The following is a 13,380-nucleotide window of genomic DNA, read 5'->3' on the forward strand; positions in this document are numbered from 1 at the left end:
CTTGTATGGCCATGATATTATTTAGAAGTATGTACATGCATACGCTTCTCTTTGGCACAATCACAGAGATACATATATATTATTATACATAAGCATTATATTCGTGCACAGAGTAAAATATTTATTGCATGTACTTATTTCGCTTGCAATAGACATGGAACTTGCTATAATTCTGCATAGATTTGACCAATTATTGACTTTACTTGAACCAATTTAGTAGTTACCAAACTTGTCATTGTGGTGTCAAGCGGCTTATTATTAGTGATTTACATTTGCAGATTTCTACATGCTATGGAGAGAGGCTGCAAAGGAATAAAGTGTATCATGAATGATTCAGGAATTGCATAATACATATTTTCCCAAACTAGCTCAAAATACCTCAACTAGTTATATATAGGTGCACATATATATTTATCAACTGCATCTGATTAGAATATTAAGCTCTTAAAAATAATATGCTATTCGAGTTTCCCTTTATACGTAAATATGAATATAAGTACGTACACATTCCACATTTTTGCGAATTTTTGAAACCAATCCGTCATTTATCAACATGATTTTGAATGTAAATACATATTCTTCGAACACATTCAAACTTGGAAGAAGAATTTGGCAACACTTTTTGGGGAATATGTAACGTGTGATAACCTCTGAAGCTCAACATTGTCATAAAAGTACTGCATGGCATTGCAGTCTGTGGGGGAGTGATAAGTCTTGTATTGTGCCTGGTGCCTAGAAAATGTAGATTTTATTTTTCTTAAATAGAGGAAATTCAAATGACTAAAACATTTAGCAGGCATTCTTAACATTCGTCTTATTACTCTAAATTTACGCACTTTAGTTGGTTGTCATTATTTTTAACACAGCTCTTCATCACTGCTTGCATACTAAATACTTATTACTTAATACTCAGGCACTCTAAATAACGATTTCCATTTGACCCTCTAATCCATCCACAAGGTTTCCATTTGGTCTCATTACCAAATATTCCCCATTATCATGAAGGAATTGAGAATCCTGTTTGTTTTTGACTCTTTTGTCATTGTGTTCTTTGTAAGGCTCGACCTTGGCGATTTCGTCGGTGAGTGAATCAGGAAAGTAAATCTCTCCAGAGTACTTGTCTTTGCCTTCGAAGGTGATTTTAAAGTGCAGATGGAGCGTTCTGTAGCGGTACCACCCTGGATAAATAGTCTGAAATTTCGCCCTTCCGTTCGAATCCGTAATTTGAATCCCTCTCAGGAAGGTCGCCTCCTCTGTCGGTTCCGCGTGCGGTCCCGTGATCTGTTTGGCATCTAAATGAGAGAAACGTGCTGAATTAGTCGTTTACGAACTTGCATAGAAAATTTGTATGTGAAGACCTTTTCATTTCATAATCTATGTATTTACTTATGTAGTTTAATCACAATAATTATTCCTTAGATCCATAATTGTTATTTGTCATCCATTTTTAATAACGATAGGTTTATACACATATGTAGATAATTCACGGAAGCGTACACACCCATTTAACATGCAATGCACATTAGCTGTTATCATAATTTAGTAAAGTTTGAGTAAATATGCTAATTCAATTACTTGGGTCACCGAGTGGATAATATCCGCTGTATGCAGAATACACTCCAAGTGCGTCGGCATGCCATACATGGACTTGAGCATCCTGAACAGGCTGACATTTCGTGTTTTTAACAATAAATTCAATTTTTAAGGAAACTCCGGGACGTCCTTCTCGAATATCTTGACGAATTGGCTGATTAGGAAGAAAAAATGGTCCTTCATATGATTGTGGAGTTAATTCACACTTTTCGTTGTTCGCATCAGCCATACAATATCCGTCCCCTGGACAAATTGGTGGAGTGGCCATGGTTGTCGTTTCACCAAATATTTGCTGATGCGAAATGTTATTCATCAAAATCACAAGAATGAAATTCAGAGAATTGATGAAAGACATACTTATTTGTTGTACAGATTCCTAAAATGAAAACAAATGCATAAAAATAAATAATGGTGTTAAGTAAATGGTGTAGGTGCAAATCAATTAATAGAAAACTGAGGAGGGGAGCTTGCGAGGTTGATAATAACAGATATTGGTGCCCTTTGGATATGTGGTAGGGACCCATGAGTGTACTAAAACCCTGAAGTAGTTTGACTCCATGGCCACATTTACGCCCGGCACACCCACTCAAAAATGTCCAAAAAACGCTTTCACCCCAGTTTTCACTCACTCAAATCCACGCCAAAAATCCAATTTTACTCGGATTTTGAAATTTCTTTCACCATTATACTCTCAGATAGTTGCTTTCTTCAATCCAATATCAAACTCAATTTTTTCGAAATTTTTAGTATTTTTAAAATTTAAAATTCTGAATGAGCATTGTTGTAGTAATCAACAACGCAAATTATGTCTGCGAAATAATCATCAGCAAAATTGAGTTTGACATTGGATTGAAGAAAGCAACTATCTGGGAGTATAATGGTGAAAGAAATTTCAAAATCCGAGTAAAATTGGATTTTTGACGTGGATTTGAGTGAGTGAAAACTCGAGTGAAAGCGTTTTTTGGGCATTTTTGAGTGGGTGTGCCGGGCGTAAATGTGGCCATGGAGTCAAACTACTTCAGGGTTTTAGTACACTCATGGGTCCCTACCACATATCCAAAGGGCACCAAGATCTGTTATTATCAACCTCGCAAGCTCCCCTCCTGAGAGTGGTGCAATTGAGTTCTGCATGCAGGCAAACTGCATGGCAAAACGATAAAAATACATTTCTTGGTAGAACTTGACATAAAGTAATTTAAATTTATACGTCTCTCGACAAAAACATGTTGCAACACAAAACTACCTGTTGAATCACAATGTGAAGAAAAATTCTCCACTAAATTTTGACCAGTCGACCCACAATTTAAGTTCAAAGCCTACATATATACGGTTCACCTTGATATCAACCTTTATCGAGCGTTCATGAATTCCTACAAAAATTAACTAATCATTCAATTGAACATAGGTACCGATTTAATTTATTAATACTCAAAACTAAAATTGAATTTATCTTGGCTGAAATTTCAGTATTTACTATTTAGCAGGCTCTCTAACATCAGTTTTATATAACCGACTTGCATCTCTCTCTCCCATATTTTTCAGCCGTTTGAATATGTTGTATCAGAGGTTTAAAGGAAATAGGGCTTCCGTCGCACCTTTGCCCTTTTTTAGTGGGTGTAAATGGTTATGGAGTCAAACCTTTTGTAGGGTCTCAGGGTCTGGTACACTTGTGGAGTATTACACCATATCCTAAAGAGTTTAAATCTGATAAGGTGCACGTCTCTCCTCAATCCATTTCACGACCATACACAACTCATCTTGTGAGATGAATTTTATACCTTTGAACGTTCTCTAACACTAATAATAACGAGCTACGTATTGAAAATTTTATATTTGTCTTTATATTGATATTTTTGAAGTTTTATAATTTTAATCAGACTGAATTCAAACCAGATGGTTTGCACCATACGTATAACAATCAGAAATCAGACAAAAACAAGTTTAGATCAAGCTCAGCAAAGCTTGGCTTTAATATGTTACGTATGCACGTCTCGGTTGGGGATTATTTTATAAGCTGCCTTATTTTTCATGAAAATAATTTTTGTTAATGACAAAATTTTACATTTATCATAGTTGCATGCAGTTGTATGATATGCTGAGAGCATATCAATTTGAACACATGCATTCATTGATAATCACAATTAATTTAAACCGTGAAAATTAAACTACCTTGAAGTTTTTTATAATTCAATAATTTTTATTTTGCACTAAATTTTTAGTAATGATCTTTGTACATGCATAACTTATCAGTTATATTGTCGTGACTAATTAGCAAAGACATAAAAGTAATAAATACATTTGCAATGGATACAGAAATTCCAAGGTCCGAATGTTTACCAAGAATTATTTTATGCCCATACATACATAAATGCATCGCGTTTGTTTCCAGCAGTTAGCCAATTGATTAACATCCTTCAGCAAGATGATGTTGGAAATTTCTAGAAACGGTTTGAAAAAAACTGGAATCATACATATATTAATCTTTCCAGCTTACTGCGCTATAGTTCACAGAATTTTGTAAAATTATAAAAATGCATTTATCTCGAAATTGGCAAACATTTTCATGTTGATCATCAAGACTAAAGGATATGAACGGGTATTTAGTTAGAGAGCCTAACGAGTTTGCTTCTTGGAAGGCAGGTGAAGCGGATCCTAATGATGCTGGTTAATTCTGCAGAGTTCATGGAATCTAAATGTGTGGGATTTACCAGGTTTCTTCGTAGACACACTTGTTATGCACAATCTGAAATGCTTAAAATTTCCCAAGCAGCGTATCGTTGTTGTTCTAACCGTCAACCGTGATACCAAATCCGTCTACGTCAAACCGGTCTTTGACTCAAAGGATCAGGAATAATTTTAGCACCGAATCTACGTAAAAAGTTGAATTATTTGAAACACAGCGATGGCCTACTCCAATTGCTAACGAACTGCTGGAAACTGGAATTGTGCTAATTTGCATAACTGTGGTGTTACGAATAAGATTAACTAGAACAAAGACATGTACAAATTCATTGGCTATTAGATTTGGCTAGTTCTAATTGTTCAAGGACTGTAGGAATTTTTTTTTGAAACTATGGTCATCATCGTTTATGTAAGAGACAACTTCTTTTTGGTCGCATGTGCATTTATGACGTCAATATTAATGAGCTACGTAGTGTACAAAATGTGTGTAAAATTGGTAAACAACCATACCTAATAAGAAGAGGGAGACCTTGTTTTATGTACAAGTACATAAACTAATATATCTGTATTACATGTGTATTTGTGAATTCAAGCACTTACTTGCATAACATTAGTACAAAACAATAAAGATATCCAATAATTTAATTTCATGTGCGTTTAATTGCAAACAGGATTCAACACTTAATTTTTTAATTACAGGCAACTAATAATAATAAGACTGGTAGTAATAAGGCTCGTAAGGCTGGGAGTGACCTTTTGAGGAAGGATTAATCCTTCAATTAATGCTTCCAAACGATATCATCGAATTATATCTGCTGTTTATTAAAGCTTACTCGAGCAGATCAAGGCCTTACTTGCTTGCTGGAGGAAGCATTTTGGACGTGGGGTGGGAATTTTGTAGTCTTTTAATTATTAAGCATCTGCCACTTTTATTACTCAACAATTTGTTAAGATATGATGCTTTGAAAATAATCTTCATAAATAACTTTAATCTCTGCAAAGGAGTTTGTAATTATGGAAAAAGTAGTTTGTAAGTATAATGGGTTCAGTCATAATTAATTCCATAAAAAGTCCATGCCTTTCTATTACGTAAGTATGTAGATTCAACACCCTACTGTACATACCTGTTTCTCGTATGTGGAGTACGTAGGCTTTGCAAAAATAGAGTACCGTCAATGGAATCACAAGATTTTGACGACGACGGAGGGATCACACACTTACTTAAGCTCAATGCCAATGCCAATGCCATTGGAAAACAACCAACAACAACGATACGACGCCACGCTACGTATTTGTGGTAATATGCATGTAATTGGGGTCAACGGATAAAAAATTGGTGAGACTCGAGCAAATGATATGTTTGTGATAAGACAGGTAAGTAGGAAAGGGTACATTGTTTCATTGTTCTTCCATTATTAGCACAATACCACACATGGTATAATACTCATCCTCAGACGGGGTTAGCACCTATGGTAGGTGTGTACATATGCGTGGTGCTCATCCTTAGCAAGTCCAGGTACTCCTAGTATACTTACCAAAAAGTTGGCAACATCACATCTACATTTGGCATACCTTCCAAGATTTAATCTTAATTCCAGGCACCCACTACTATAGCATGGGATTTCCAATAGTAATATTCACAGAATTCACAGAATTCGGACTAAATCTTCATTTACCACAATATGCAAATATATGTACATACTTATGCATGCTTTATATGGGCGATCTTATTCAGTCATGGTGCTTGGTTTTTGCTAGGACTTGTATGGAATTAACGGCAATAACACATATCTCAGGAGATTGAGGTGCTGCTGGATGGATCGATGAGGTGAGATAAATCGGGTATAAAAGGTTGTGCGGTCGCAGAGGTCCCTCAGTCGCAGTCTTGTCAGCTCAATCTCCATTTATCCAGTTCTCACTTTTAAAACGATACACAAAATGCGTGCCTTATTCTTAGCTCTCTTGCTCGTGTGCTTCGTAGCAGCAATTTCTGCCCAATATTACGGCGGATACGGAGGTACGTTTGTCTTCCAACCAACGTTTAGAAATATTTAACCTGACTTATAATTGATAATTAATTTTTAATGAAAAAAATAGGGTACGGTGGATACGGAGGTACATTCTTCGAACCAACGTCTAGAAATATTCAACTGGACTGATAATTGATAATTGATTTTAATTGATAATTGATTTTTTTGAAAAAAGGGTACGGCGGATACGGCGGAGGTTATCGACGACCCTATTACGGAGGATATGGAGGTAATTATTTGTCGAAAGTACAGGGACAGGGTCATGTATAGTATTGGGCGTTTATTAATGACTCCAACCATTTATTTCAGGTTATGGTGGCTACCGAGGACATCACGGTGGTTACGGAGGTTTGTGTTACAGACTAGGTTTTATATTACGATTTGACTAATTGGTTGATTAATTGAAAAAAACAGGGTACGGAGGTTATGGCTATGGCAGATAATTCACCAGATCAATTTTCATACGATAAACTCTCATCACTGTTACAAATTAATTTTATCAAGCAATTCAAATTTTTATGAAAAATAAACCATGCGATCATCTAACCTATGCCTGTTCAAAGTGTTTTTTATTTGTTCTCACATTGTTTTAGCACTAACTACGTATGTACAACATATTATTCATGCGTCAATATTTGATTACCATGAACTAAGTTTACTAATTGTAAGAACGCCGTAAATAAGTATTCACGATTTTACAGCGCACCATGAACCTTCAAACAAAAGAATTCATCTTTAGAAAATGCTACGCAGGGCTTATTTATTTTACATTCGTTACTTTAAACAATTGTGATATGCACATACGTGACCATAAGGAAGCAGTACTGTATTTTTCCAGATACACACTCTTTGCATGTAATAATGACATGGGCGTTTTACCACAAGCGTGAAATCTGACAAATAAATGGACACTACTTAAGAAGACGAACATAAAGCGGATGCGAAAGAAACCGTTCCACGTCGATGCAAAACGTATTATAATACATAATTTAGGGTTACATTCCAGGTTAATTTCTGGTTACATTAAATGCTGCAATGCGAAAAAAAGACTCAAAAAATTACAATACTCGTATGAAAACAATTTTCCTTCAATATCAAAAACATGAGGTATAATTTTAAGTCATTTCTTCACCAAAGAAAATAAAAGAAGGCAAACATGTACCTATGTCGAATTCAGCACGTACACAAAAACTGCCACTAATCCCACATTATATTGTTGTTGGTTAATATGTAAGAGGCAGGTCATTCCAGGAATTTAGCAAATAGTAAAATTAAACAATTATTGTAAACGCTTACAACATTACTGTAATACAATAATTCTGTTGTAACTGTTAATCGTAGTATGATTCGGGCGTAACAACTCATGGTCAGTCTTACACTTTCAGTAAAAACAATGAACAGCATGGCAAATGAGATGGTTTTTTGTTGTACGTTGTTTGTAATATTAGTCAGCACTGTGGTTTCAGAAGATTTCAGCCAAGACAATGATTGCAGACTTCAACCAATATCTTTCGGGTATTATCTTGGAGTGTCAAAGGTACACAACAATTTATGATAACCTCAAATGAAATTCTTAACAATTTATGACTTTATTGCGAAACAGACTAAATATACCAAGGCTTCTAAATGTTGCGAAAACAAGAAAATGATACTAGCAAGCTTGAAGACTCTACAGGAAATAGAAGCACTGAGAGATGCTCTAGCTAGCGAATCGTTTTGTAAGAATTAAGCACATCTTCCGAGTCTAATCTGTATGTAAATATGCAAGTATGACATAATCACATTTCACATTTCGATCCTATTTCCAAACTTTTAAGGGGCAGAGCCAATTGGTCCAGCGAATGGTGTCTATATTTCATCATTTGGCAATGTTACCAGCTACCAACGTTTCTATCCAAGGAAATTTGGACAATCGCTGAAGAGCAGACCAACAATGAACATGACCGCAAACAAAGTTTGCAGCATAGCTTACTTGGCATCTCCGCATAATATCAGCCTTTTGCATGCTGGAGTGCCTTGCAAAAATCATTTTAGATTTCTGTGTCAGCAACGCAATAGTTTAACCAAGGCTGATGATTCATCCCTCCTTTGTCCTCGAGTCAACTATACTGAACTGATTGAAGATACTTATTTATACGCCAACACGCAGGTTACCTGATAAGTATATACCATTCGGTAAGGTAGTTTTGATCGCAGTTATAATTTCTGGTAGTCTTTGTGCAGTTGGAGTGGCGAGATGCTCGAGATTGCTGCGAATTTAAGGGAGGAGAGTTATTTCGAACAGAGTCTGTCTCAGATTCGGAAGATGTTGTTCAATCACTGGTAGACAATGGTAGCAGATAAATTTTTAGCAAAATGTTTTAATGCAAATTTACTATATGATTGCTAACATATTTTAGCAATTATGGAAAGCAAGACAAACAACAGTATTTCATTTTGGACTGGAGGATTTAAAAAACTGGACAAATCTCATTTTACGTGGTCCAACAGCGAACATGCTTTGCTAGAGAATATAACTGCAAATGCAGAATTTTGTATTCGAGGAACAATAAAAGATGGGAATATTTCTGTACAAGATTTTCCATGCGAAACATCGCTTAATTCTATATGTAGAATCAAAGGTCAGTCAAATTAACTGTTAGATGGATCGGTTAGTCATTTTTAGAATTCATTTTGATACTTATCGTATTGCAGTGCCAAAAAAGTGTCCATTTGTAAATATGAAGGAACTGAGCCTTCAAAATACGTACAGAGAGTACCACTACAGTGATTCTTACAAAGTAAGAGATCAGGGCCACAAACTGAATGAAACACAATTGTTTGCTTTGTAAAAATTTAGTTTTGTACTTTTTTTAAGCTTTCATGGTCCGAAGCCATGTTATGCTGTCGTGAAAAGGGTCTAGAGCTGTTAAGCATGATTTCACCTCAAGAGGGAAAGGCTTTGGCAACATATTTCCAGACATCTTCATTGTATGGTATTGACGTACTTAATAATTATTTATATCCTTTTTGTCTGTCAACTAAATTATAATTTTTAAAGAGCATCGCCATCAGGGATTTCCATATGGAATTTGGACATCCGGGCGACAACGCAAAGATAAATTATTTGAATTTGTTGCAGTCAAGACGAAGACAAAACTTGAGCATACTGGTCAAAATCATTTTATTCAGAGCTCATCAAACGGCACATGTTTGCAATTCGTTATCGATGTTAGGAATTCGTATTTTTTAAACAACGTAAAGTGCAAATCCATCCGATCTTTCATTTGCGAAAAACCAGGTACTTTATGCAATTAATGTTGCTACAATTCTGCAATGATTATGATACACATATTGGACACATTGTGTATTTATGTAGCAAGCGTTATCTACCAGCATTTGGAACCGATAGAATTACGTGAAGTAGGGAATAAATATTTGCTTGCTGTACGCAAGGTTAGTTATTTACGAAAATATGTATTATCTTGTGTTAAAATTCATTTTATTTTTATAAATAGCAAACTTGGGGGAAAGCAAACGGCATTTGTTTAGACCACAAAATGTCTCTACTAAATCTGAATAATTTTGAAGAGAAGAAATCTTTGCTCCCAGTCCTGAACTTATTGTCATCAAGTTGGTTATTTTTTTATGGGTGTGCTCTAATTAAAGATGAATCTGATCACTGCACACATGCTACTGCAGATGGTACTTTAGAAAAATTTTGGTCTTCACCTCTGGATCCTGGTCTCTCGATGGAGTTTAATCCAATTTCGTATGAGGGAAGGAAAAAGGAAAACCAGAAAAATTTTAGCCCTCTACACAAACAGTCACAGGACAGAATTCAAAAAAAGTTTAGAACCCTGACCATTGCAAAACGACCAAATGTGACTGGCTTATCCAACTGCACTTCCACTGCTGTCACGGATGGTAAAATAAGAGTCTCAACCTCTGGTAATTGCAGCGATGAAAACAGATTTATCTGTGAAATGCAGGGTAATAACTCTTCATAAATATTTGCTTAAACTGAAATTAATAGATTGCATAACTTTAGATGAGTCATACGGTATTTGTGACACATCATCACTGGTAAAATCAGGCCAATTTCTGCTCAGTAAAGATGAGGTAAATATATTTGCTTAATTATAGTTAATTATGATGCATCAACGGAGAGCAAAATTTAATAAGTTGCAAATTTTAGGCGACATGGGAAGAGGCAAAAACATGTTGCAGTCTCAAAGGGAGAAATCTAATTTCTCTAACTGATGTAAAAAATCTTCGCGACATTTATGCAATTCTGAAAGAAAATGGGCTTACACGCCCAAACATTGGGATTTGGACATCTGGAACGAACAGAATCACGAGAGAGCGATGGACGTGGACAGGAAGTCATGAATTTGTCAAATCGAATATATTTTACAATGACTACACGCTCTTTGACGAATTGAGCGTGGCAGAAGATGACAACCAGTGTTTGGGTAGGCTGATTTATACGGCTACAGAATATGCAGTTCACCAAATGACAGACAAAATACAAACAAGATGCATCAAACGAACATAATTTTTGTTTAAATTTTCCAGAAGCGTTTGCTAATGCAGGAAAAGTTACACTTGACCACGAGGATTGTGATCTTGCTAAGCCATTCATGTGTGACATCAAAAGTAAGACAATACCAAATTATTCACAAATCTATGTGAAATAAATATTAAATGTTCTTTTAGATGTGATAGCGCTAAAATCTTGCGAAAACATACGATTTGAGAAATTGAGGAGGTCACAGTTTTATTACGCTTTGAGCAAGGTATCGTGGATTCATGCTCAAGGTTAGCACATAAAAAAGACATCCTATAATGCGTTTTTAATATGTACATTTTAAGTACATTTTCAAAGAGTGTTGTCAGCAAAGAAAAATGACGCTGGCTGAAATTCATGACTCTGATATAAGTAAAGATTTACAGTTATACGTAGCAGAGAAATCAGGTAAACATCCCTGCTAATATTATTTATTTCCTTTGCCAAAGTTTTTGTACTTCGGTTTTTTTATTGGGGGATGAGGGATTAAATTGATGTCGCTTCCGATTGTCAGTTCAATCGAATTTTTAAAATATTTAAAAATTCGGACTTGGAAGAACCCACGTGAAACAACCTTGTGCTTTAGTAAATGCATACATAACTATAACTCTAAATAAAGCTACTAATTTTCATGAGCAGATCATGTTCATGAAGATCCTGATTTTGGAGTATGGATCGGATTGACGAGTGAGATTTCGAACCATACAACATTCAAGTGGACTGGATCTTCAAAAGAGTTAAGCACGGATTTCACCATGTGGGAATCTCCTGAATTACATTCTCCAGATCCTAAAGCTTCGTGTGTCGAAGGCTACATGAAAAATGGTTTGCTTGTCTGGAAGCCGATGCCTTGCTCGAAGGAATTGCGATTCATTTGTCAAGAGAAATAAAGAAACTTATGAATAATTTTTTAGTACTTTAATGTAGATGACGGATTCATAAACAGTAATATTCAATATATTTAGTTCAATTTCAGTTATAGTACTGCAGTTAATCTGCATGTTGCTCATGCAATTTTTCTTCACTTGCAGTTTGGTAGAGATGTACTTGATTTTCTTTAGGGTTAGTGTTATGACTGGAAGACGATGATGCTTCACCGGAAGTACATTTAATTTCACCTTTTAGAATCTTTAATAATTGCTTCAGAGTTGCTTTGACTTTAAATTTTTTTTCTGAACTTGTAGAGTTCAAAGTATTGCTGACACTATCATCCAGAGTTGGACGTGTAAGGATTTCTAAACTTTCTTGTGCCACTAATCCTACGTTGTCACCTTTGTCGCTAGTATTTTCATTCTGTAATGTAACAATTTCCAATGTGTCACACTTTTCCTCTACTTTTTTAATCAGGTTGATGCCATCGTCCAAACTCATTCGTTTTTTAGAAACGTCTTCCAATATTTTGCGAGATAAAAGTTGTATAATTGACTGCGATATTTTTTGTATAAAGGATTTTCCCTCTTCATCCAGACCTGGCATAACGTTCAAACCATAATTTATTGCTGTAATTGTTGATCCTGAGAGTGTGCCAAGACCACTAGATTGTACTTCGCTTATATCACCCTTCATTGCATAAACGGGTGCCCTTATTGCAGAGTAAACTGCACTAACTGCAGGATTTTCTTTTACCTCCTCATAGATTACCTTTTCTTGCAACTCTGGTAACTTTTTCCGCAGGTCACCTGTGTTAGGATATTGCAAAATTCAATCAATCAATTAACCAACTCTCATCTTGACCTTAATTATTTGTACAATTATAATTCTAAGATTATTACTTGAATGTTCTATTATGAAAATGACCACGTGGGCAGCGCCTTGAATTGACTCTGTCACTATCCCTGTCAACGCCCCTGCTGCCAAAGGTGTGATTACAGGGGCAATAAACACGGACCCCACAATCGCTGCAGATTGGACGATTCCCTTTGCAACCCCAAGGACAGATTTCAAGGCCTCGTCTTTATTCCCCTTCGAAATATAAACCACGAGTCGAATGCTGCCATATCCTACGTTTAACCCAGGCACACCCTGCACAATGTTCCAAATCTTTTGCTCTATCTGATCCGCCTGAAGTGAAGATGATCCATGTGCGGGTATCGTAACGTAAACTTTCTGAATCTCAGATTCGTTTTCAGACGACGATAAAGATGTAATATTATCATCACTCATTTTTTTAAAGTAGGAGTTTTTATATTTAATTTGCACCAGAGTTTATCTAACTTTACAGGTCTGGTAATGAATCATTACACTGATGAAGCACGCAAGTTTCTTATGAGCATGACATCATTATGGAATTGATTATCCTTACTTGGGATTGAAAGGAAGTATTTTTCGTGCTTTGGAATTCATTATTAGGCCATTTGCAAGAAATAGACTAAACTACCATACGCATGCATTTTACTTACATAGGTCACACTTTTAAATTACCATGATTGACTAGAGGATGAAACTATGAAACTCGGAATTGTGAAAAATATACCAAAATATTGACGAGCTTGCATTTTTACAGATATTGAAAAATTACCCCTTCAA

At 35.6% G+C, this 13,380-nt stretch overlaps 3 protein-coding genes and 1 long non-coding RNA gene across 9 annotated transcripts; 2 read left to right on the forward strand and 2 right to left on the reverse strand.

Annotated features, from left to right (window-relative positions):
- Positions 1-98: 98 nt before the first annotated feature.
- LOC110847243 (protocatechuate 3,4-dioxygenase beta chain) lies at positions 99-5,636 on the reverse strand. 5 transcript variants are annotated; one of them, XM_022094148.2, is made up of 4 exons: positions 3,232-4,564; positions 1,951-1,969; positions 1,576-1,885; positions 99-1,292 (listed from the first exon to the last, which is right to left on the reverse strand). In XM_022094148.2, the coding sequence occupies exons 3-4, from the start codon at positions 1,859-1,861 to the stop codon at positions 919-921; spliced, it is 660 nt and encodes a 219-aa protein (XP_021949840.1). In that variant the 5' UTR covers positions 1,862-1,885; positions 1,951-1,969; positions 3,232-4,564; the 3' UTR covers positions 99-918. The 5 variants fall into 5 exon arrangements, with proteins under 5 accessions (XP_021949840.1, XP_021949839.1, XP_035705471.1 ...); XM_022094147.2 differs by lacking the exon at positions 3,232-4,564 and adding an exon at positions 5,400-5,636 and having other exon boundaries at positions 1,576-1,969; XM_035849578.1 differs by having other exon boundaries at positions 1,576-1,969; positions 3,372-4,563.
- On the forward strand, positions 5,597-6,855 carry LOC110847244. Of its 2 annotated transcripts, none has more exons than XR_004834364.1 (6): positions 5,597-5,611; positions 5,695-6,292; positions 6,373-6,390; positions 6,481-6,534; positions 6,615-6,653; positions 6,720-6,855. It is a non-coding gene; the product is annotated as an uncharacterized LOC110847244 (long non-coding RNA). The 2 variants fall into 2 exon arrangements; XR_002547625.2 differs by lacking the exon at positions 5,597-5,611 and having other exon boundaries at positions 5,777-5,791; positions 5,874-6,292.
- A 653-nt stretch (positions 6,856-7,508) lies between these two features.
- On the forward strand, positions 7,509-11,778 carry LOC110846850. Its single transcript, XM_022093690.2, has 17 exons — positions 7,509-7,842; positions 7,909-8,023; positions 8,123-8,454; positions 8,529-8,637; positions 8,705-8,926; positions 9,000-9,085; positions 9,163-9,280; positions 9,346-9,585; positions 9,664-9,740; positions 9,803-9,917; positions 9,987-10,277; positions 10,336-10,406; positions 10,483-10,759; positions 10,863-10,943; positions 11,004-11,105; positions 11,173-11,262; positions 11,494-11,778. The coding sequence occupies exons 1-17, from the start codon at positions 7,669-7,671 to the stop codon at positions 11,742-11,744; spliced, it is 2,751 nt and encodes a 916-aa protein (XP_021949382.2). The 5' UTR covers positions 7,509-7,668; the 3' UTR covers positions 11,745-11,778.
- LOC118434917 lies at positions 11,758-13,138 on the reverse strand. The gene is made up of 2 exons (XM_035849576.1): positions 12,627-13,138; positions 11,758-12,533 (listed from the first exon to the last, which is right to left on the reverse strand). Exons 1-2 carry the CDS (start codon positions 13,015-13,017, stop codon positions 11,845-11,847), a joined length of 1,080 nt encoding a protein of 359 aa, XP_035705469.1. The 5' UTR covers positions 13,018-13,138; the 3' UTR covers positions 11,758-11,844.
- Positions 13,139-13,380: the final 242 nt, after the last annotated feature.

The sequence above is a fragment of the Folsomia candida genome, unplaced genomic scaffold (assembly GCF_002217175.1).
Source record: "Folsomia candida strain VU population unplaced genomic scaffold, ASM221717v1 Fcan01_Sc003, whole genome shotgun sequence".
NCBI lineage: Eukaryota > Metazoa > Arthropoda > Collembola > Entomobryomorpha > Isotomidae > Folsomia > Folsomia candida.